This window comes from Passer montanus, unplaced genomic scaffold (genome assembly GCF_014805655.1).
Source record: "Passer montanus isolate IOZ18808 unplaced genomic scaffold, ASM1480565v1 scaffold8, whole genome shotgun sequence".
Classification (NCBI taxonomy): Eukaryota; Metazoa; Chordata; class Aves; order Passeriformes; family Passeridae; genus Passer; species Passer montanus.
The window spans coordinates 7,952,812-7,977,873 of NW_024373256.1; the positions used below are offsets into that span (position 1 = coordinate 7,952,812).

At 47.0% G+C, this 25,062-nt stretch overlaps 1 protein-coding gene across 1 annotated transcript; it reads left to right on the forward strand.

Moving 5' to 3' along the window:
• Nucleotides 1-8,058: 8,058 nt before the first annotated feature.
• ITPRIPL2 (ITPRIP like 2) lies at nucleotides 8,059-12,912 on the forward strand (the record flags this gene model as incomplete). The annotated part of the gene is made up of 1 exon (XM_039731868.1): nucleotides 8,059-12,912. A coding segment is annotated over one exon (1,242 nt), but the record flags the coding sequence as incomplete, so codon positions are not given.
• Between the last annotated feature and the right edge of the window lie 12,150 nt (nucleotides 12,913-25,062).

The following is a 25,062-nucleotide window of genomic DNA, read 5'->3' on the forward strand; positions in this document are numbered from 1 at the left end:
GGCTCCCCTGGAGCAGAGGAGAGGAGGTTTCATGCTGTCCCACGGCCTGCAAGCATGGCTGGAGGCCAGAGAGGACAGCCTGTCTGCCCCTGGGCTTCCACATAGTGAGCCACTGTATGTTCAGGTATGTTTTGAGCTGGGTGCCTTGCCTTTTGCTGATGGATGAGGACAGGCACTAAAAGTGAGTCAGGCATGTTTCTACTCCCTGTCTTTGATCAATGGAGAGGTTGTAAATGGACTTGTTGCCTGGCTGTTTTGGGACATGCCTATTTTTTGTAATATTCATCTACTTGGGAGCTAAATCAAGGGAAATAAATTCAATGAAGCACTCAATTATCACAAATAATTCATTGTTCTCTAATGTATTTAGGAGTGATATTTAAAATATATTTATTTGGCTTATAATTCATAAACCTGTCAAAAAAATTGATCTAGAAGGAGGGTTTATTATTTATTCCAGAGCCAAAGGCTAAAGTGCTGAAATTGTGTGAACAGAAATCTTTTAGCAAGATCAGATACAACCCTTAGTATTTCATACTTCTTAAGTGACTGAAAATCTTCCCACAGAGATGAGCTGTTGAAGCTGTGCTCCCCTCAGAGCACATCCCAGAAAAGCTGTAACCACAGCAGAGCACAAGGTATGGATATTTCAAGTGTATAACTTCCAATATCAAAGTGCTCTCAGAGAGAGCTTGAAATTCGTGCAGCCTGAGGCAGCTCTCCCCAAGCCTCTGTTCTCTGTCATGCTGTGGCAGCAGGCAGAGCAGAGAGATGGAGGGAAAAGCACATTAATATGAGGACAGTGTTGTGTCATTTAAAGAATGCAATCTGAACAGAAGCTTGGTTTGGGGTAGGTTCAGTTCTTTGTTTTTCAGTCCATGCTCTTCATCCTTTGCCCACCATGGATATCCTTTTTCTGTGCTAGCCTGGGGATCAGAAAATGATTGCAGGGGTGGCTGGCACATCTGTGCTCTGCAGCACCACATCCACAGTCCCTAAAGAGGGATGCTGCAATGGGCTCAAGTCTTTTACTGCTCCACACTTCCTTTAACATTTATGCCCTCCTTCAGTTGCAAGCATATTCTCCACTCAGCTGTAAAGATCCCATGGGCACTGTGAGCCTCTGGCTAGGGAAGGGGCTGGTTCTGGGCACTGCAACATGAACCCAGTGCTGGTGAGATGTTTGTAAACCCCAGTGAGGGATCCACTCCCTTGCACGGGTAGGACCTCAGCCAGATGAGGGATGTGTCTGTTCACACAAAGGCTGAGATGGGGAAAGTGAACCTTTTGCATTCACCATTCTCCTCCCCTGTTTGTGGGTACCACTTTAGGGATAGCAAAGAGAACAGAAAAGAGAATGTGTTCTGGAAGGAAATAAATAACATTCAGACATGAACCAGCTTGTTGTAAAGGCAGTTTGTTCTTGACCTCAGTCTCCCTTAGCAGAGCCTGGGCCATTCCTGTTGTTCCAGTGGGTTTGCTTTGCATTTGTATCTGTGTGAGAAACTTGAATTTTACAGTTCCAGGGAGTAAATATGATGTCTTCAGTATCATAAATTAAAAAAAAAAACAAATTTAAATTGAATTAGGTAGAACATGAAAGATGCTCCCACCTCTGTTTAAGTGGTTGACACTGTAATAATGAAACCTATGACACCATATGTAAAAATAGCTATCATTAAATGAGCTCATCTGAATGGCCTTCAAGATAGGAATATGCTGCCCTTGCTGCCTTGCAAATGAAATAATTGTGTTGCTTTGCATCGATCTGTGCAAAATTTAATCTTAGTTAAAGAGACACAGCCTGAGAAATCACTGTGGAGAGATGCTGGGAAGAGATCAAATTTAGCCCTCCTGGTGAGATTTCAGGCTCCATCACTGCACTGCTCATCCCCTCAGAGGGCAGCCAAGCAGGTAAAGAATTTACTTTGAGCCAGGAGGATTACATGGCTGAGGCTGATTTTTAGCATCCAGGGAGTAAATATGATGTCTTCGGTATCATAAATTAAAAAAAAACAAATTTAAATTGAATTAGGTAGAACATGAAAGATGCTCCCACCTCTGTTTAAGTGGTTGACACTGTAATAATGAAACCTATGACACCATATGTAAAAATAGCTGTCATTAAATGAGCTCATCTGAATGGCCTTCAAGATAGGAATATGCTGCCCTTGCTGCCTTGCAAATGAAATAATTGTGTTGCTTTGCATCGATCTGTGCAAAATTTAATCTTAGTTAAAGAGACACAGCCTGAGAAATCACTGTGGAGAGATGCTGGGAAGAGATCAAATTTAGCCCTCCTGGTGAGATTTCAGGCTCCATCACTGTACTGCTCATCCCCTCAGAGGGCAGCCAAGCAGGTAAAGAATTTACTTTGAGCCAGGAGGATTACATGGCTGAGGCTGATTTTTAGCCATCATTTCAACAACTCCATGTGCAGACATCTCCTAGACCAGGCACTGTGCTGCAAGGTTTTCATGTCAAGCGACTCTGAGCAGTGCTGGCAGCATCCCCCAGCATCTTTCCACCCAAACCAGGTGGGCCAGAGCAGTGCACAGGACCCTGCCCTCTGCGGGCTGGTGTCCCTGGGGTGGTGTTTCCTGACGGAGATAACCCAGCTGGGGAGTGCTGCCAGGCTCCATGTGAGGGTTTGGGTGTGGTGTGAAACCTCCCTGAGCCCAAGGACCTCTGCTCCTATCCCTCTGGGAATGCAGTGAGAAACAGTGCTGCCTTGGTCCTTTGATAGTCCGGGTTGCTTTGTCTTCTCTGCAGGTCACTTTCCTTTTAAGCCATTAGTTTTCCCCCTCTCTGTCCTTGGCAGGATGAGGTGAGGGTCCAGGACAGAGCTTCCTAGAGCTGCCACTGCCCTCCAGCCCTGCAGAACAGGTGCTGTGAGGCAGAGCTCAGCTTTTCCCACCCTAATTGCTGAGTGCTGATAAGCCAGTTTCCCCAGACAGATCCTCCCTCCCACGCTGTATTTTCCCTCCTTTTCCCTGGGTGGGTGATCCAGCTCAGGCTCATCAGGAGAGTGTCAGCTGAGCCAGGATCATCTCATTATTTGGGACTGTAAGCTGATAACAGAGCTTGTTTCCTGTTGTGTGCTTTGCTTTGATTCTCTGAGCTGTGTCTCATCACCTTGTGCCTAAACTTCATCTTTGTAGCTCACTGCTGCAGGGTATTTGTCAGGCACAAAACCCCTTCTCTAATTTCATGACAGGCTTAGGGGTGCATAGACCCAAAGCAGAAAGACCCAGTAATGACAGTCACTGGAGGGGACAGGGGCAGCTGCTGCTGCTTTGCTGCTCTTTGAAAGCCACCAGTGACACTGACACAGCCCTGCTGAAACCAGCACAGAGCTGTGGGACAAGCTCCTCCAGCTCCCTTGCACTGGTCGTGAAAAACAGAAATGGCACAACCCCAAACTGGTATAATGAAACTTCTAAAATCCTCATTTAAAATGCTCTGCTTGAATCAGTAAATTAGGGCTCAGCTATGCGATCGTTTTTTATTAGTTAAGCAAGTTATGGTGCAAATGCACATTTCAGTGACTCACCATTAATTAAAAGCAACTGTTTCAGTCACTGATTAACTTCACATTTGAACACACTCAAATGTGTCCAAGTTTAATTAGATCTGTATTAAACTGTTTTTTGTTGAACTATTTCAACATAAGCACGTGCAAGGTTTGGCTCTATCTTGATGCTTTTTAAACCTGGGGATTCCACAGTGGGGATCCTCAGACCCACAACATCTGCTGTGCCCTGGGGGTGACAGGGAAAGGGAAGGGCTGAGGAGGCTCCTATATGGAAGGTGTCCCACTGGGGCCTTGTCACTAGCACAGCGTGATCACCTCCTCTGCTGCCTGGGAGAGTTAGCAGGGCTTGTTGGCTGGAGTGTTTGGATACAGCACTGGAAGCTGTGACTGCTGTCATTCAAACGTGGATTACATCGAAAACTGAACTTAAAGTGCAAGACTAGTCTCGACCTGGAGAGTTTTTGTGTTTCCATTTTCAGTGTAAGAAACATTCCCCATCACTGCTGATAACCCTTGCGTATGATGGTTGTGTACTTGCACTCTCCTTCCTGAAAGATTTCTTTTCATGATGCTTTAGCTGGAATTTTTCACAACATGAGCCACTTGAGCTTCACAGAGAACGGGACAGCAGAGTCCCAGACTCACAGCTCGTCAGACAGAGCTCAGTGTGCCAATGACACTGATGCAGATGGGCTGGGGGGTTTCATTCCTGGTTCATTGCTTGGCTGGAAACACATGGGCATGTCTTCCTCAATGCCAGGTAAGGGGTAAGTATAAAAGCCCCACTGAAACAAGTTTCTATGCAAAAAAGTAATCCTTGGGGGTTTTCAAATGATGTGGGATAAACTGGAAATGAACCAGCTGATGCTGGTACTGATCACCAGCATAGAGCCAGGGTATTTCTGTTTGTGATAAGGACAGGCTTGGACAAGAGATTGTTGTCTGAATTACTCAGGAAGCCATCCTTCTACAGAAAGGAAATCCTGTATTGGGCTGTGTGTGGGTTACAGCAACCCAGTCTGCTTGCAGGCTCTCAGATTAAGGAGTGCTACACCCTGCTGATAGTGAGCAAACAGACTGGCAGAGGTGGCAAGCACATCCGATTTAGTAAACAAAACATTTTAAGAGAGAATGTGCAGTAACACCCTTACACCCCAAACTCCTTCATGTCCACGCAGTGCTCTGGAGGTCTGGCTCCCTCAGCTGTTTGTGTTAGCAAGACACCCCCTCCTCTTTTCCCATCCCCTGCTGCTGTGACTGGCAGAGTTCCATTAGTCCACAATAAAAACTGGATTTATGTCTGTCTGATGCTGTTGGTTTGTATTGTAGTTAATAGTATCCCATAAAATCTGGGAGTCAGAGGAATGGCAGGCAAAGGATATTTATTTTGATTATGGCATCTCCTTGGCTGGACCGTGGGAGATATGTGCTGGTAGCTTTGCTTTCAGAGGAAATAATTAGAAGAGTAATTACTGGGACATGAAGCCAAGTGACCAACCATTCAGACTTGTATTTTTTTGCAATCAGTCATTGTACTTTTCTGCTATAGACTGTTTAATAGTGCATTATGAGAAGATGGAGGTATAACCCACTTGCTGTAGAAAAGCAGCTGCACAGCCCTGGTGCAGGAAGGGATCCCCAGAGACTTCCTCCTGCACCTGCACAGTCTGTGCAGCTCTGGTTCAGCCTGGGGTAGCTGGCAGGAAACCTCAGGCTTGTGTCTCAGGTAGCTCACAAAAGCATCAATCAAATAGCATCACCTGTTTGTGCCTCCTGTCTTTCTACTTCCTTCTGTCCCCTCAGGTGCTGTGCTCTGCCTACGTCTCTGACAGTGGCTGGTGTACTGGAGCATGAACAGATCAGTCACACAGATGTGTGAAATACTGCCAGCTGTGGAGAAACTGTAATGGATGCTCTAACCCACTGCTTTCTTTTACCTCTGTGAATCTCCCCCAGAGCTATCATGAGCTATTTTTAGCTCAACTTGTTTAAGAAGAACATTATTCCTTATTTAGTGAGCAGGATATCCTGTATATGGGACATTCTGCAGTGAGTGTTTAGATAACAGATTTAAACAATGGGTGATTTAAACAATGGTAGTAAAAATTGATGTTATGAATTCTCTCTGGTCACATTTTTGAGGTCATGTTTATTAGTGTACAACCTATTATTTCTCTTGAGTATACAATTGCTATTAAAAACTTCATAAAGCTGAGCACCTCTGGGACATTTCCCACCTCTGACGTACTCAGCATTTTTCCCAGAGACTCACCCTGTGCTCAGGGAGCCAAGGTCCCAGAAAACAGGCCACTGACCACCTTTCATCAGCCCAAGGCTCTACAGATTTCATCTTGCCTCTAGCTGAGGAGGAGAGAAAGGACTAATTTAATTTAATTAATTAATTTAAACAGCAGTGGTAAAAATCAGCGCTGTGGATTCATTCTGGTTCTGGTGTTAAGGCTGTGCCACTGGCTGGGGTGACACCTGCATGTCCCCCAGCCCGTGGGGCCCGGGGCTGGCTGGGGAGCTGTGGCACTGCCCTGTGCAGAAGTCCCAGAGGGATAACTGCTGTCTGCTGAGCTCTAGGTCCCCGTGGGCAGCAGGCATGAAGGGCTGTGCCAGCTCCTGCAGATGCAGCTGTCTGTCTGCTGAGCGTGGCTGTGCAGCTAATCAAATCAACCCTGCATGAAACGAGAGTGCAGCCTGTCTTCAAAAATCAGTGTGCCTGGAGCAAGGCCCAAAGGCATGTGAAACATGCTGGGCTTGGGGGTGAAAAAATACCCACAGGCTAGTAAAAATTGAATGTATGAGCCAAGGGTTCACAGAGTTCAACAATATTTTCCAATAAAACATCTTGAAGGATCGGTTTAATACCAGGACAGCTGTGTTATTTAAACAGTTTGGAGTTTTGGGGGTGCAGGACAAAGTAAAGGGATGGGTCACAGGCAATAAGCAGAACAATGAATGGTTTTATCCCCTCATTCAGCCCTGTGAAGAAATATAGGAAAACATGAAACAGGGAGTGGGAAAGAAAAATGCTTTTCAATTCCTGGGTTTTCTTTGCAAGATATGGCTGTTGTGGGATGATTATTTCTGAGTAGCAAGGCTATGGACTTACCTGGCTGGAGATGTCAGAAAACATGCTTCTGGTTGTAGGACATGGAATATTTTGCTGGCTGAGATGTTATAAAATTGCCTGCAGTTTCTTGCCTTTACACCTGCTTTATTTTTAATCTTAAAAATCCCCACTCTCTTGATTGTAACTCCAAGAGTCAGAGTTGGAGTGATTAAGACTTCTCTTTGTATCTCTAAAGTGTACTCTTAACTCTCACCCTGGTTTGGTTACCTGTGAATTAATTCAGGCTGCTTGACCTTGGTTACCTAGTTTGCCTTTGTGTGCAGCATCTTGGCTATGCAACATATGCTACTTCCTGTCAGGTTTGATTTTTATGTACCTAAAGTCATATTTTGTTTCATATAAACACAATTATATAACCAAATATTTGTATGGCATATCTCTTGGTTCTCTGACCCATTCCTTGTTGCAGCATTTGCAGCTTGCTGGGTTCAGTCTCATTTGTTCAAGCACTGCTTTTCACTTTTGTGGAGCCACCCATGCCTCAGTGAAGATACAGCAGCAGGAACTTTATCACCCGAAATTAAACCGAGCAGAATGCTTACATAGATGGTCCTTAAACTTCAGCAAACAGCTTCAAAACTCTGTAAATATTTATTAGGCAAACAGAAGCTGAGGATGATGACCCTGTCCCCATCAATATTTGAGACAGTTTAGCATACTCCCAGCAAACTATGTGTTTAAAAATCATCTCAAGTGTCTGTGTAGATTTAACCCCTGGGGTTATTTCTTCTCTCTTAATTTGTTAATAATTTGGGCACAAGGTAAAAAACCCAAGGCTTTTGAATGATTCTATGACTGCAGGCAGCTGTTAGTACGGCAGCAGCCCGTACCCACCCTGGTGCACTGGCACTGACGGTTTTGCTGCTCCTTTGGCACCGACACCCTGAAGCAGAGCTGGGAACCTGACGGGCTCGCCTGCAGTGGGCCAGGCCCGTAACACTTTGAGGAAAAACGTACAACGTGGAGCTTGTGACACGACACCGCCGTCCCCTGCTGTGGGGGTACAGAAACTCGCAGCTTCACACCAAAACTCGCCGCAGGACGCTGCTGCCGTGAGGGGGGCACGGAACGCGACTGTCGCTGCTCTCTCGGGGCCGGCACGGGCAGGGCTGGGGGGCTCTGCCTGCCTGGGCGGGAAGGCGGGAAAGCGGCAGAGCGGGAAAGCGGGAGACCGGGAAAGCGGGAGACCGGGAAAGCGGCAGAGCGGGAAAGCGGGACCCCGCGAAATCGGGACACCGCGAAATCGGGACCCCGCGAAATCGGGACCCCGCGGCCTCGCGGGCGGCGCCGCTCCCCGCCCCGGGCCGGCCCCCGTCGGACAACGCCCCCGGCCCTCGGGCCGCCGCCCGCGGCATTTCCTCTGAGCTCAGCCGGCGGCTGACGCGGGGCCGCGTCCCTCGGAGCCCTGGAGCGGTTCCACGCGCGGCAGCTGCGGGTGTCGCCGCACGTGCTGGGGCACAGCAAGGCGCACGTGGGGCGGGTGGTGGCCGAGCTGGTGCGCGCCGCCAAGGCGCAGGGGCTGCAGCCCGGCCCGCTGGCTCTCAGCCTGCGCGGGGACTTCGTGCGCATCGGCAGCGCCTACGAGCAGCACAAGGTGCGCAGCCCCGACTGCTTCGACATCCTGGTGCCCCTGCGGCTGCCGGCGCACCTGGAGCCGCAGCCGCGCTGTGCTGACGGGCTGGGGCCATGCGGCGCCTTCGTCTGCGGCCTGCGGGCGAGGGACGGCTGGACGCGACGCTGCCGGCCCTTTGCCGAGGGCTTCTGCGTGGAGCTGCAGGGCCGCAGCCACCTCTCCTCGGGGCTGGTGCTGCGCTGGTTCCAGGGCCATCTGCAGCGCTGCCTGGGAGCCGTGCGCTACCGGCTGCAGGAGCGGTGCCGCGTCAGCCTCTCGGCGTGCCCCGGGCAGCCGCCCACGCTGCACATCCTGCCCTGCTCCGACTACGTCTGCTGCCACATCTCCATGGCCGTGCGCCTCATCCCAGCCATCCCCCTCGGCGACGCGCTCTACCTCACGGCCCTGCCGCCCGAGGGCCCGCACGGCTCCCTGGCCGCCGAGGCGCTCTGGGGCCTCAACGCCTCGCGGCAGGAGCAGCGGCTGCTGGGCTGGCTGAAGGAGCAGGCCCCGGCCGCCTCCTGCCACCTCAAGTGCCTGCAGATCCTCAAGGGCCTGCGGGACCTCCGCCGGCACGGCCTGGAGGAGCCCTTCTGCTCGCAGTGGGGCCGAGTGCTCTCCTCCTACGTGCTGAAGACGGCCCTCTTCTCCCTGCTGCTGCGGGGGCCCTTGGAGGCCTGGGATGAGCAGTTCCTGGTGGAGCGGCTGGAGGACCTGGTGCTGTACCTCAGGGACTGCCTGCGCAAGCAGGTGCTGATGGATTTCTTCCTGGGCAACACCAGCATCCCCGAGGCCGTGGCGCTGCCCCGGTTCCTCAAGGAAGCGGCCCCCGTGAACTTGCTGTCTGCTTTCGACGGGCGCACGCTGGACCTGGTGGCCTTCCAGCTGATCAGCACGTGGATCCAGGCCCCGCACATCATCAGGATGTACAGCAGCCCCCGGTACTGGCGCCCGCTGCCCGCCCCGTGCCGCCACATCGCTGAGGCCAAGCGGGAGCTGCCAGCGGGAGAGTGAGCCGGAGGCGGGAGAGCTGCTGGCACCCGGGACATCGCACACCCCGGCTCGCTGGTGCTGCGACAGCCTGAGGTGCTGGGGCTGAGGAAACGTGCTTTGTTCCTACCTGAGGAGAGCAGGCCAAGACTTAGTGAAATTGTCATTCTCGTTCTCATCGGTTGTACGTGGGAAAATTTTGACTTTTCTGGGGAAACGCCTTAGTCCTCAAGTGTTGCCTTTGGTCGACAGTTTGCAAACTAAAAGGCTCAAACTGACATTTTTAGAAATCCATGTTAGCTTCTTGTCTTAGTGGCAAAATAGAGCTTTTTCTGAGATTTTCTTTTTATGATGCAAAATCCGTGTGCGATTTAAAAATCTTCCAAGTGCAAACAGCACATCCCCCATCCATCAATGTACCAAGATGTTCCTAAAATGTGATAAGCACTAGAGCATGGGTGTGGATCACAGTTTGAAATGCTCAGTGCCATGCTTTAAATTTCCTGGGTAATCGAGCACATTGTGCTAAGTAGAAGTGTAACACATGTTAATGTAAACTTGAGGGAAGAAGTGAAACTGCTCTGATAACAGGGTGAAAATCTAGTTTCACATTTGTGTTCAAGTGAAGGTTATACTGAAGGATTGAAATGCAGATAGAAGGAAACAGATAGCACTTTATTTTCACAAAGGCCTTATTTTTAGGATAATTGGCTGCACTAAATAATTCTTTGAGGAGGCATTAGTGTTTTGTTAAAGGAGTGGTGGTTGAATTATCCCAAGGAAAACCTTTTAAAGAAATACTCTGAAGTTCATCTATGGTTTGTGGGTTCTAGTTTTATTATTTGTTTCTGTATTCAAGTATTATTTCCTTAGAATATGCTTTACCTCAAGGACCAACAACAAAATAAGAAATTCTCTATTATATTTTGGAACAAACCTTAAACCAGTCCAAATCTCAGTGCCATAAGTTGACTGTGGCACCCTCCTGCTCCCTGGTAGGAGTTTGGTGGGATTTTTTGATAACTGCCTAACCAGTTGTGTTGATTGTGTCAGTGTTTGAACCAAATAACATTGATGGGATTTTCTAGTGCTGTACTATAGCAAATTGTTATTTTGTTATGGGGAGAAGAAAGTAAAATATTTCAGGGTACTTCAGAATTATTTAGCACTGATTTGTGGTACAGCAGCAGTCTTGGGCTACAGATTCTGGTGCCTTCTGAGTATAAATATCAGGCAGATAATTGCCACTTTTTGTCTGGTTCTGTCCCAGTTGCTGGAATAACCTGGTGAGTTGTGATGCAGCCAGGTTTGCAGGTGTCCTTAGCTACTACTGCAGGTGTGCCAAGGTGTCAGAAAATTCAGAAATTCAAATCCTTGCTTTTTTGGGTCACCTGCTCAAGTATTTGATGTATTTAGTCCCAAAATGTGTTGCTAGATTGCTGGTGCTCAGGAAGCTAAGCATGTGCCTTATTATCTGCAGTGCTGTGTCCTGAGAGAGCACTCCCAAATTGTGAAGGACCAAGTGTAACTTCTGGGAAGCTTTAGGACAGCCTGAACTAACCTTCTCTTCCTCTCCCTGATGTATTGGTGTGCCTTAATCACAGTTCTGTGCATCAGAACATGAAACAAATATTGTCAAAATCTATGAAGCTTTATACAAATCTATTTTTCTAAACAGAAACACTCCCTAGGCAGATGTTTGCCTACTTCTATTTCTTTAACTGCTCTTGCAGTCATATTTTCAGGTAATTATGGCATAGGTCACACCCACAAGCTGGGTTATTTTTGTATTCGAAGCCCTGTGCTTCTTTCTGCAAATACAAATAGTGTATTTATAGGTAGTATTGATCAAATGTTCTTTGCACATGGTATTTAAGACTAAGTCAGCTACATTGGTGTTTCTGGGTTGTTTTTTTTTTTGTAGCAGACCATGATATGTACTATTTTTACAGGCTTGTGTTTCTTGGTATTTAAAATAAGATGCAGTTCTGCAATCAAAGCCATTGAATCTTTTGCCCAGAGAAGAACTAGATGGCCAGCCCAGAGTATTGTGGCTGCCTGAACTCTTGACATGAAAACCTCTGAGCTGTTAATTCTGGCATCATGATCACTTCAGTCAGCTGTCTGTTTGTTTATATCACTGCATCCCTGTCTCTGAAAATGGATCTTTTCTCTGGAAGGGGGTGTGCATTTGTTTAGTATTGCCACAATACATGGAAACTGTAATGGACTTGGTAAGGACTTCCTCACTAACATGTAGTAAGGTCAGGAGGAGAGAGTTGCATTGGAAAATACATGACAAGAAGAGATGGTGGAGAATGTAAATAGTTTAGAAAATGAAAGTTGGGTTGAGGGGTGAGTGACAATGATGGTAAACTCTCAGTGAAGATGCACTGCAAACAAGCCAAAGGACATGGGGTAAAATTGGAGAACTATTGAAAGCAAGTGGATTTGGAGTGTAGGGTAAAGAGATCTAAGTGGGTTTTGTTTTGACAATATCTCCAAAGCAGCTGAGTCCATCAGGGTGAAAAGTGAGGCAAACCCTCAGTCCATTAGCTATGCAGGTAGATCTTCAGTGTGAGTTTTTGCTCAGCAAGGCATGCTTTGAGTTCACGATGGAGAAAATGCATGTGTTTGCTTTCACCCTAAGCTTGGTGAGCCTTCTTGAAGTGAGAGAGCATCCTGCCATGAGGCAATGTGTGTGCACTTGGTGGCTCAGGTGTACAACTGAGATATTCAATGTATTCCCCTTATCTGCTCTAAAGCATGCATTCATGAACAGGATTGATGAAAGGAGCTGACAGAAGTTGGGTTTCTGTGACAGCATTCATCTTATTCCACAGAAACATGACAGCACTGGTGCCTGCTGTGTGCTGGAGCTGTTTCAGGGCTTTATCTCCAGGGACACGTACAGAGAGCTTGACCCATATGAGTAATCCTGTGGCCCTTTTGCCTTCTTCCTCCTCTCCCAGCCCATGGATACACAGCAAGGTTGTGCTTACCTGTTTGCTAAGGCTGTAGCTGTTAAAATGTACCATGGATTCACTAGGGTTGCCTATGTGTGTGTAAACAGAAACACAGAAAAAAAAGAGCATGTTATTTTAGCACTAACATGGGCTCTTGGTTCTCTTACCTGCAACCTAATTTTGCAAAGACTGTGCAAATGAAGTTGTTTTTATTGAACGTTGATTGGGAAGAGGAGTCACACCTGCAAGAGAATAAGTTAATTTACAGTCCCAACATTCATATATGTAATTTTATTTTGTATTGAAAAATGCTCTCTGTTTCTCAAAGGCATTATATTTTATCTGACCAAATATCTTACAAACATTCCTTTTTTGATTTCAAATCTCTGTGGAGTAATGTAAATTTTAAGTATCTTTTTGTAATGGACATTCCTGGTACAACTATTTTTTGCTGGTTAATCATAAGACCAAAGAGGAAACTGAAGTGTTCAGCTGCTATTGTTTTGGTTTTTTAAGTGTTTATAGGCTCAAAGTGTCAGCCCATTTTAATGAAACGTTTATAAATTCTTTTCCTATTTAATTCCAAAGTACATTTGCACTTTTATTGTTTCCATAAAATGTTGGTGGTTTTGTTTGACTATTTCACTGTAATAATAAACAACTGTGTTAAAGCTTCTGTGCCTCAAGATTTAAATTCCTTGTTGCCTTTTTCACTAACAGCTACCTGCTGGCACAGAACTGTAATTGGCAGGTTTGTGTGCTCTTTAGGAGGAGACTACTAAAGTGGCCAAATGATGGAAAAGCAGGAAGTCCCCGCCTTGGGACTTGAGCAGAGGGATGTGGAGGAGAGCCAGAAGGGAGAGTGGAGCAGGCCCCGTCTGTGGTGCTGCTGGCTGCTGAAATGGAGCACCTTGGGCTTTGTGGGTGGCTTGCTCAGAGTTGTTTCCTTGGCTCCAGTGTTGGGTTGCTGCAAATCTGCTCTTTCTGGTGCTTCATTCCACAGTATCAGTGTGAGCCATCAGCATGGTATGTCCAGACACGTCTCCGTGCCAAACCGTGTAGGTCAGGCTTTTATTAAATGTGGGAAAAGTCCTGCTGAAGCCAGCAGGAGCTTTGTGGATGGGCCAGCAAATTACCTGGCCTTTATTAGTCTTTGTGAGGTGCAAGAACTATACATATAGCTTTGCTGGTGTTCCCTATTAATGGAATAACAGCAAGATCCTGAGCTTTTAAATCATGGAATCAAAGCCAGGCTGGAAGTGGCTTTCTCCAGGTCTCTGTGTGCCTGCCTTTACCTTGCAGGAGCTGCTTCTGTGAGAGGGGCAGCAGTTGCTGGCACAGTGTGGCTAACGGGCTTCTTGCTGGCAAAGTCTGGAAAAATGTCAACATTTAGTGTCAACACTCAGGCACCCAAGTTGGCATGGTGAAAATGTATTTAGAGCTTCACCTCTAATAACATTATCTCTTATTAATGGCTTCCTTAAAAGCAATAGCCCTCTTCTGGTCTCCATTCAATCCTTGCTCTGAAGTTATTCTCTGTTTGAAGCCTGAGTTCCTATTCAACAGGAAAGAAACACAGTACTTTCCTTTTGTGATAAATCTATTAACAAAAAATTAACTGGCCTAAGGACTTGCATGCTGGGTGTTTAAAGAAAAGCCTGTTTGCATCCAACACACTGGATAAATTGTTTAAAAATCTTTCCATCCTTGTGCAAATACCTCCTTGTAATGCAGCCAAGGTCAGCAGTGAATTGCTGATTAAATACTTCTAATGCAAGTTAAAGCTGTCTGGAAGGGAGTCTTATTTGTGCATCCCATTTTCATAAGGCTCCAAAAGATTTCAGACACGAGAAATTTCCAGGCTGGTTTATTTCTTGTGTCACCTCTTTAAATGTATGCCTGCTGAGTCTTTCTGAGTAAGTGACATCATTTCAGTAGCTGGCAAGAAGAGCAGCCAGCCCCACTTTTCTTGGGCTGACACCACTGGGAAGCTGATGGTTGAGGAAGGAATGAGGACTGGCACCCCTTAAAGCACAAGGATTGTCCTTCAGTGCTCGCTGGTGCTTTGGAGCATGCTGCTGTGCTTGCTGGAGAGCTGAAGGAGCTCCAGCCCTAAAATCAGCAGGATATGGAGGGCTGACCATGGATAAATCTGCCTGGATTTCTCAAACAAAAGAGGTGGCTAATTAAGAGACTACCTCTGCTCTTGTGCATTTACCTTCAGTGTCCTATTTCAAATAAATAACCAAGAATTGGCATATTTGTAACTGCTTTCTAAGAGATCAGCAGCGGAGCTCTCCAGGTGATGTGTGTTCTGTGGCTGTGAACAGCCTGTGGATTCCAGTAACGATTTATATGCAAAACGCTTAAAGGTTGTTAGCAACGTGTGCATCAAATGTCAGCGTGTACCAGGCTCTGTTAAGCCTTGGTTTTTTCCTTTTAAAGGGTAGCAATGGTGATTCAGAGACTCGGAAGGATTCGGTGTATTCCAATGACAAGCTACTTTTCTTGACACCTCTGGGAGTTCCTCCTCCCTCCCCCGCCCCACCCAAAAAACCCCAAACCAAACCAACAAAAAAACGGAACACAAACACCCCCCCCGCCAAAAAAAAAACCAACAAAACAAAACACAACAAAACAAAACAAAACAAAACAAAACAAAAAAACCAAAAAAAAAACCCAAAAAACAAAAAAAACCAAAAACAAAAAACAAACAAATAATAAAAAAAAAACTAAAAAACCCCACCAAAACCACGAAAAAAAAAAAAAGAAAAAAAAAGAAAAAGAAAAAAAAACCAAACCAAATCAAATAAAACCACCAAACCCTGAAAAAAATGGGACCAGATCTGCATAGAGAATGCACATCTCTCTGGGCTGGGCTGGATGTGACAAGGGTTTGGTAGTGATTTCATTAAAACCACCAACCCCTGGAAAAAATGGGACCAGATCTGCGTAGAGAATGCACATCTCTCTGGGCTGGGCTGGATGTGACAAGGGTTTGGTAGTGATTTCATGATACTTGTGATTGTCTGTTGGCTTTTATCTCTGCCACAAGCTCCCCATGATAATCTGGGTGCGGGGGAGGGAAAAAGGGGATGCAAGGAAACGAGCAGACAGGCTTGATGGAGATAGTGCTGCAAAGACTACAGCTATCAAATTAAAGAGAAGTTACCAACATTTACCAAAAATTTATGATGGATTCCTAGGGGAGAAAGGGAAAGAGTTGCTTTGAGAAGTCTCACTGTACTGACTGAAAACAAACAGCTGTAGAAACAGGAAGAACAGCAGCAAAGTCCAACCAACAGCCCACTTCTCCCTGACAATTTCAGTCCAGTCCTTTTAGTTTCAAACAGGGGAGAAAAGAAACTTGGAGCTGAATTCACTGGCAAATCCATGTGTGTACTGTTTCAGGGGAGGGCAACAGGGAGGGCCACTCTTGGTTCTCTCTTTCAGGGTTTAATCCTGTGCAAAATCAAAATGCTGAAATACAAAACTGCCATCGAGGGAGGGAGCGTTTGGGTGCAGTTTGCCAGTCTGTCTCCTGTGCTCCACCAGATGACAATCAGGGATCACTGGTTTTGAAGGCAAGTCAAAATTCAGTGGGATTTACACATGCTGGAGGCTGCCCTTGAGTTTTCCCGTTCCTCCTGCCGTGGCACAGGGAGCTGCTCCGCTGCCTGCGAGTGAAATGCCGGAGCAGCCGCTACAGAGGAAATGAGTCATTCCTCTATTTCTGTTGCAAAAGACTTCTCTGTGCTGTGCAATGCGTTTAGGAATATATTCCTACTGCTTCTTGGAAGTTCTCCTAGGACCACGTTTACGCATAGAAACATCAGCAAATGAACAGGCACATTAGAGACTTTTTCTTCATTTAAATTGGCTGTGCAGCCTTGGCTTCTGCAGGAGGGGTTTTCAGGAATGCTGAATTTTGTGCAGTTCTCACCTCTGGGTCTGTTTGCTGCCCAGGAGGTGACTGTATGGGGGTATGAGTGTGTCTCCTGAGCATCTCTTTTGGTTGTGTCCCGTGTGAAGCTTGTTGAAGTGTGTTTCAAAAAAGAGAAACTTGCAAGTCATAGGGATTGTGAATCATGGGCACTTCTCCAGAAAATATTTCTGCACAGAGCCTGTATGTTTTCCCCAGGAGCCGCTTGAGCTCAGCAGTCATTCAGGCCTTACCAAAAGTAATGACATCTCCTGAATAGTAAAAGAAAAGGGGGAGTGGGGAGGAGAAAAGCAGCAGTACACTCTGAGAAAGCATCAGGCCCATGTCTTGGCTTTTATTTCAGTGTGGTGTTTTGCAGAGCACTGTGAGCAGACACTGAACTGCTCCTTGGCACAGGGTGGATGGGGCAGCACTTGAGAAGCATCAGGCCTCCCTGTGTCCTCATTGCTGCACTGACAGATGGATGATTCAATAAAGTGAACTGGCACTCAGTTGTAGCTTCTGCTGTGGGAACACTGAAGATCTTGGTAAGAATTTGGCAAATTGTCCATTTTCAAATCTCTCAGGAGTCTGACTCGTTCAGGAATGAAGGAAGTCTTGGCCCAAGCTTTGTGTGTGCCTAAGGATGAGTTTCGTCTGACAGTGTTTATCTCTTGGCTCCTTGAGTGCTGCCTGCCTTGAAATGCAGACTCTTCACGATGTGCTGCACCTGGCTGGGGGTACCAGTTCCAGCAGAGCAGCAGCAATGCAACTTCCCTGTGACATTAACCCCTTGCATTTTACAGGTGCTTCTTAAAATGTTCCCACTTTCAGTTACATGGCATGACGAGAGCATGAGGGAAGGACAGAGGGAGACTGGTAGCAAAACACACTGACTTCTGTGCTTTACAGGTGCTTCTTAAATGTTCCCACTTTCAGTTACATGACATGAGTGCATGAGGGAAGGACAGAGGGAGACTGGTAGCAAAACACACTGACTTCTGTGTTTGCTCCTTGAAAATGCTACTAGTGCTCCAGGAAAGCACATAAATCTGTGTGCAGAGCTTGTGTGCACAGCAGCATTTTAAATTTGCCTCTTGAAATCATTTTCATTACCCAAAGGGTGTATAGGGGCACATAACGAGCTTTTAACACTCAATTCCTCAAGGAAGAATTGTTATGGCCTTCCAAAACGATCCCTGTGTTAAGTGGCAATTAAGAACTAATATAATGAGATGCTCTCGGATGAGATTAGTATCTGACTTTGGCAACAGAGACATCCGTAGATAAGATGGAGGGGAGCTGGTGAGAGGAAGGGGTGAGAGGGAAGGCAGCAGGTCCACTGCAAGGAGGGACAGAGATCACCCTGGGGAACATGGTCACTGCCTGGGTGGGCATCAGAAGAGTCAGCCCTCAGGGGAAAACATGCCAGTGTTTCTGAGGGAGAACCATGGGGTTTGCATGAACCTCTTCAGCCAAAGCTGTCAGGGCTTCTAACTCTTGTGGAAGATGTGGTGTGAGCCCTGCTTCCTGCCTCTGGAATGCCAGCTGGTGAAAGTGCTGTTCCCCTGTCTCTGGCAGCTGGAGGGACTGTGGAAAAGGATCATTCCAGTGGTGAAATTTATCTCTTTGGATGATAAAGACCTTCATAATGAGGCTTTCACTTCAAAGGGCTCCAGCAGTGCAGCAGTTTGAGTATCTGTTTGCCTGCCACTAGAGTAGCTGTATGTGAAGTGCACAGGTATTTTATTTGTATAAAACTGCTCACTCTCAGAGGTCAGCAAACACAGCTACCCCAGAAACTTTCCAGTTGCAGAGCAGCAGGTTAACTTTGAGTGACTAAGTTCTTCTCTGATTGAACACAGGACCCTGCACACACCAGAGTATGCTGCCCTGACTGCTCTGGCACATCTTTGTCCCTCAAGAGCACCTAGGGCTTGTTTTCTGCAGATCTCCCCGGTCCAGGCTCACAGAGGGAGCAGGCCCTTGCAGTGAGGGGAGCAGATGGATGCCTCCTTTCTCTGTCCTGCTCAGTATTTTCATAACCTTTCAATGGCATCCCTGTGGAATGGGGACAAGATGGCAGTCACGTGCTGCCACAGCCACTCGGGTTCTTCAGCGGGGGAGGAAGCTGGGATGAGATCACATTTGCTTTTGTCCCTTTTCTGCTTGGAAACTTATTTGGGTTGCTAACGAGGTCCCCAGTCCAATGCTGTAAAAGGGATGCTGCAGGGAGGAGGACGAGTGAGCTTCCTCCCTTGGGAGAGGGCTGAAGCAGCCCTTGACTCACATGAACTGCTTTGCTGGGGCCAGTGGAGAGTCTGTCACCCGTCTGGGCAGGTGACACAGACTGAGCTGTTGGCACAGTGGGATGAGGGGCAGGGAGGGACTGGACCCACACCTGGACACGGCTCAGGAGCAGGGACATCTTCCCTGACAGCATTGCTCCATCAACTGCATATTCTGGGGCAGGAATGTAACACACTGCTACCTATGCAATGTAAGGAGCAGCCCGAGATCAAAAGTGTTTCCATCTGATCTGTAAGAGCAGGGTGTTCAGTCAGACACCCAGGGGAACTCCCAGCAGCAGGGAAGAATTTTATCACCTGGATTTCAGCAGCCTTTTGCATAGGAGCCTGGTTCAGTCTGCAATAAAACAGGTTTGCCTTCCAAGCTTGGCTCTGAATGGCAGAGCACCGTGTGTGTTGCTGTGTGGGTAGTGATTCTGGTTTCCATTAGTGTCCAAATGAGAGATTCCTTGTGAGAAGGAAATTTTAATTTGGAAAGGACTCAGTTCCTTTATATTGATTGCATTTAGCTGGATTTGCAGCCTCCTTCCTCAGCAGAGCTGTGTCCCACTGAAAACGCTGCAGGGTAAATGCATAGAATGGAGAGGAGGGAAACAACAGGTGAAACCCGGGTCCTTTCAAGGCAGAAATATTCAGGAATTCCATTTATTTCTCAGCTACAGCACTGCAGTGCTTTAGAATGCAAATTGCCCCTTTAGCCCACCAAGTCTAGCTCTACTGCACGATACAGTATTTTGCACATCTGCTTAATGAGATGTGCAAAATGGGAAAACCAGATGTAATGGTCTCTGCTGCTGTGAGGAGACGACTGGAAACAGAACCTTTTGTCATAAAAACAGTCATGCCCTTCTGAACCTGTTGCATTCTGAAGCTGTCTTGGGCATATTTTTGCAAATCATTATTTGGTATTTGTGGCTGAATGACCCTGAACATGGTCTTGTAGCTGTTCCTTTACAGCTCAGAAGTGGGGTTGGCTGCTGTTGATACTGCATTTTTTTCAAAAAAAATTTAAGCAATCTCTATTTTTCTGTTTTGTTAATTTGTTTCATAATTTAAAAGCTTTTCTCTTATGAGCTATATTTAAATGGTTTTGGATAACTTTTCCCGTATTTCACAGCTGCATGGCCCAGGGCTCAGTTAGAAAGCCTTGCTGATTCAGTTGAAGAAACATGCTTGACCACATCTGTTTCTGTGTTAATTTACATCTTTAAGGCACTGCTGGAAAGGAAAAACCTGTAAATTCTAATTCCTTCCCTGTCCACTTTCTAGGCTTGATGTAGTTTTTAATGCTCCTGTGAATATGAATTGTGACTTGCCAAATTAGTGTGAATTAAATGGGAAGAGTCATAGCACAGTTATTCAAACTATTTTCAGGGGATGAGACTGTTCTTCTGAAATAAGTCATCCACGAGTCTGTAACACAACCAAAGCTCTCAGCATTTATTTTACAACTGTTCCCAGGTCTCAGAGAGATGATGTTGAGACAGAGCTTGCCTTATTCTATAAAATCCACACTCTGGCCTTTTTAGAAGATATTATCTTACTTTTTAAGGTGGGCACTGAAAGTATCTTGAGTACTTTTATCTGTAAAGTTGTGTCACCTTGGAGCCTAGGTTCTGTCCCCATTTGCTGAGCCCCTTCACCAGGATCACACTCAGTCCCCCAGGGCTTGGGAAGCCACATCTGCAGCTCCCACCCAGCTCCCCTTGGTAGAAGTGACTCTCATTCCACTGAGTTTGTCTTCCTGAGAAAGAGGGACACTGCTTGGCTTCACACTGATGTTCCTTGCTTCTCAGTCATTAAATTGAAAAAAATGTGAAGTAGAAATTTGCTTCTAAAATAGAGCTGTCTTCCTTAGGAATTTGCTTCAGTGGGGACTGTGAGATATTCTCTCTGTAATGATTTATATTACAAAAATAGCTCTGTCCTATGTCTGCAAACAGTTAGAAATGTGAGCCTGGAAAAGCAATCTAGCAGCTAACTCCTCAGCCCTAGAGCTTAAATAAACCAGTCATAAACAAAATGAATTTCAAAAGCAACTGAAGAACTAAACTTCCCTATAAATACAATGTCCACTCCTCGGAAGTCTGAAAATACTCTAGGCTTTTTAGCCTGACCCAAAGCCTGCTGTATCCCGGATTTTCTGCCCCCGAAGCAGGGAGTGAGCTGCAGAGCAGCAGTGTCAGTGGCTGTGCTGAGCCGGGGGACCCCGAGCCACAGGTCACAGCTCCCATCTCCCCTGCAAAATGCGTCTTTGAAAGAGCACAGCCTCAAATTCCTGTTTATCCATCTGCCCCAGCAGCCCCTTCAGCAGCTCTGCTGGTGACAGTCGCTCGCACAAGTGACACTGTGAGGCCACCCCAGTGCTGGTCAGAGCTGGGATGGAGCATGACCTTACTGGTGGCAGCTCCTCCAGGGACAGCTTTGCTTTGAGCAGGAACTCGGATAACACACGGTGCTGGCTTCCTCGGAGCCTGCATGCCCTTTGGCTGTGGTTTTTATCTCTGTTTACTGTTGGAAAAAGCTTTAGCAGATTATGCTGTGTCATTCAGTTCCCTGCCAGGGTGTATGTTACAGAAACTATAAAGTGTGTGAGTGAAAAAAAAAAGTAGCTGTAATTTTTTGTGGCACAGGCAAGGTCATTATAAATTATATGAGGCAATGAGGATGTGAGGATCTTAGATCAAATTTAACTGCTTTATCTGGAGACTTAAGAAAAGAGAAAAATGTGCTTTTTACTGATATTACCAATTAGGGAGCTGCCAGGTGGCCGTTTAATAACCCAGATGTGCTACAGGATGCAGCATCAGCAGAGGCTGTCTGTGCAGTGAAGCAGAGGAGACTTTTCCAGGGCACAGCACCAGGCAGCTCCTCCTGGCTATGGGTGTGACTTGTGTCCAGGAGATGTGACAGGAGGGGACCCTGGGGTGGGAAATGCCAATCCATAAAGGGATAAGAAAGAGCTTAGGAAAATTGCAGAAAAGAAGGAGGGAAATGCAATGAAATGTACAGAGCAGCTGGCCCCTGGCAGTGGTGTCCTGACCACATCACGGGTGTCCGTGGTGCTGCTGGGCTGATTTAGAGGCAGCTGAGACCAAAGGCTGGGTGAGTCATGGAAATGGGCTGTGGCACCTTCCCCTTCTGTCACTAGCTGGAATCTGTGTCCGTCACACTGATGTCAGCCCAGTTCCTGCTGGAAACTGCATCATCACTGGCACAGGATCAGCTGCTGTGACTCTGTCATGCCTCAAGGGACCAGAGCCTGAGACAGAGGCGCTGGAGCCCAGGCTGCTTGCTGATCCCTGAAGTACACCAGGAATGATGTAGGAGAAGGGGGTAACCTTTCACCACAGACTGAGCTGTCTGGGCATGATGCCCAGTGAGAATTTGGGAGAAAGGACTGAAGGGAGCAGCACGTGAGCCTGGGAGGCAGCCAGCAGGGTTGAGCTTGCAGCTTTGCCATCAGCAGGAGGCACAGAGCTCAGCTCAGCTCACTTCAGGCACTCCCTGCCACGGAGTCAGTCACAGAGCTAGAATAAATACAGGTCCCCATGGCAAAGCCACAGCTAATCCTTGCTGCTGACAGACTGGGAGGGGCGACCTCTCCTGGGTTGTAGGAAGCAGTCCTGCTCCTGGTTGCCCAGAACTTCTTGAATAAAACCTCCTGGACTTGCCTCTTCAGAGTACAAATCCAAGGCAGAAAACAGCCTCGAAATCACACAAGGAAAGAAACTGCATTTCCATGAAGCCAGTAAATAGACAAATGTTGCTAGAGATGGTTCTGAAGAGTTAATTGCAGGTACTTTTATTGGAGGGATGCTGCTGCAAGGAAGTTAAGTCAATTCTGAAATGACAAGAGAAGCTGGACCTTTATCAGCTGCCAACAGCAGTGGGGAAGCACCAGCTACAGTGACTTGCCATTTGTAAAAAACATCTGGAGATAAGAAGCTTATTTTTTGGCAGAGGTAGCTGGCTTTTTTTTTTGGTAGTGGTAGCTGGCTATTCCAGCAGGCTCAAGTGGAGATAATAAGGATTTGGCAAAAGAACAGTAGAGGAAGACACCTCACCTTACCTTGTATAGCCTCTGTTCTTCTTGCTTGCCCCTTGCAGCAGAAAACACTGTCAACTGCCTCAGTGGGATTCAAATGAAAATGCTCTGAAATAGCCATCAGATTGCCTTCCTTTGCTTTCTTTACTTTTGCAGCATGATGCTCTTTTCTCTTAACTTTCAGGCACAAAGAGGCTGAAAGTCTTTGGGTAGGTTTGGGCATGGCATGGCACTTTGAATCCCAGCCTCCCTGGTTTGGTTTGTCTGAGAAGCTGCTGAACTGATTTGCTGTGCTGGAGGTAGATTTTGCTGCTTGCTGGGCTGGTTGTAACGACTCGAGTGCGTGCTTTGGATGTAGCTGATGTTATTCCCAGTGTGCATTAGTAAGAATAGAAATCTGCCATAAAATCATGTTCTGCAAAAGCAGTATTCATTTCCTCGTTTTCTGCTTTAAAAATTCTGCATTTGCAAGCCTCGCCATCTGTATCACAGCCATTACATGTGGGAAGTATGGAATGTGTCTTATCACACACAGAGCGTGCACAGCAAAGGACATCCAAAGGTTATGTTGTCATCATGTCAAATGGATCTGTTTATTCTGAGTGCTGTAGAAGCAGAGCTTAATCAGAGCATCAGCCATATGCAGATTTGAAATTAGATTTTACAATAACCACCTGTCTACTGTTTTGAATCCTTGTCATATTCCTTGGGTTAGAGCTATGCTTGCTTAGTGAATGTGTGTGCTGGGAGAAAATCATCTAAAAGCCTTCATGCCACGATGTGAAAAGCACTTAAATGCTTAATATGTATGAGTGTGCAAGGGGAGCACATGTACTTTATGGCTTTGTGCTACAAGCTGCTACCAAAGCACATGAAGGGGAAAAGAGGGCATTCCTTTCATGTAAAAATCAATAGTATTGGCAACTCCCCATATAAACTTCTTTTGCTCTTCTTTTTTGGCTCATGATTTTTATATGTGTCAGCCAAAAAAGTCACTGCGAAGTGATGCAGCATTTGATCTTTCTCTTCTGTAAGACTTTAAAGGAGTAAGTACAAACATGCACATAATGTTTGTGTGGTGCCTGCCACAGTTTTGTGACTCACAGCATTCTGCCTTTAAGGAGTCAAAAAAATCTGTCTGAAAGCTTAAGCCTCTCTCCTCATTATGTTGCAACATAAAAAAGAAAAAAAAAAGAAAATCTGTGCATTTGGTTATTGCAAGCTACATCAAGGCGGTGGTGAAAAGAGCAACAATAGTCAAAGTAAAGGTTGACATTTTAAACACTGGCACTTGGTAAGAAGTGGAATTAAAAAGAATTGCAGAGCAAAAATTGACAAATAGCTTGTACCACCACTTAATCATATGCTCAAAACTGCCTGAAACAAGTAAGCACTACAGGCTTTTTTCTTGCTTATCTCCACTGTGATAATTATTCTTCTAAAGCAGTAGCTGCTCTCCCTGGGGAAAAGAGAGTTCATTTTTTTTTAAATTCAGAGTATGGCCCTTCCCACGGAAGTCAACAGCAGTTTTTCATTGAATTCAACGAGAACTTAAAAGGGCCATTAAATGAGATGAGTAATGCAAGAGCTTTCCAAAGACATCCTGGCCCAGATGCTCCCTCCTTACCACAGGGAGCAGCAGTCACCAGTGTTCTTAGGCTGGCCAGTATCTGAAGCTGTAGTGTCCCCTTCTCCAGAGCAGACGTTTTCACCACTCACCACAGCAAACTGAAACGTGGTGAGTCAGAGCTGTTGGGAGTCAGGGAGGTGCCCTGACTCCAGCTGGGCTGAGGTGGAAGCTGCTGCCTCTATCCAGGGTTTAGCGTGAATCAATGCACCAGGAAGGTGCCCAGAAGTGCAGCCTGAGCTTCCCCCCAAGCCGAGGGCAGAAGCCTTTGTTTACACCAGGGTGCTGGGAAGCTCCAGTTTGTGTGGCACCGAGGTGCTGGTCAAGAGAATGGCTGAAAAGCTCCACTTTTCCTCTGCTTTCCCTTTCAAGAGTTTGACCTCAGGAATGTTTTGCTACTTGAGTTCTGCAGGTCCAGCCACCCCCGTGGTGGGATTTGCCCATTGCTGGCCCACGTTCCCTCCCACCCTGCCTCTGGCTGGACCCAACACATCGGGCAGGGACAGGATGCTCTCTGCGGTCTGCGGGTTAGAGCTCACTCCTCGCTCCAGCTCCTCGGCTCAGCTGGGGAAGGTGTGACTTTGTATGTTTTGACTTCGTTCATTCAAGCTCACAAAACAACCGCATCTGCCTCGAAACTCAGCCGTGCCTTCCCATCCAGCGGACTCCTCGCGGGCAAGCGCCGCTGTGAAATCCTCAGCCAGCCGCGGCCGCGCTCGCCCCTGCCCTCGCCTGCCCCGTCCCCTCCCGCGCCGCGTCCCGGCGCCCGGCAGGGCTTCTTGTCCCTGAATTTCCGCGCGGGGCCCTCTGGAGGTCAGTGTTCGCCCGCGCTGCGGCGGAACCTGTTGCGGGCCCGCGGAGGCTCCGCGGGCAGGGCCGGGCCGGGCGGGAGCCGCCCGCCCGCTCGGAGCGCC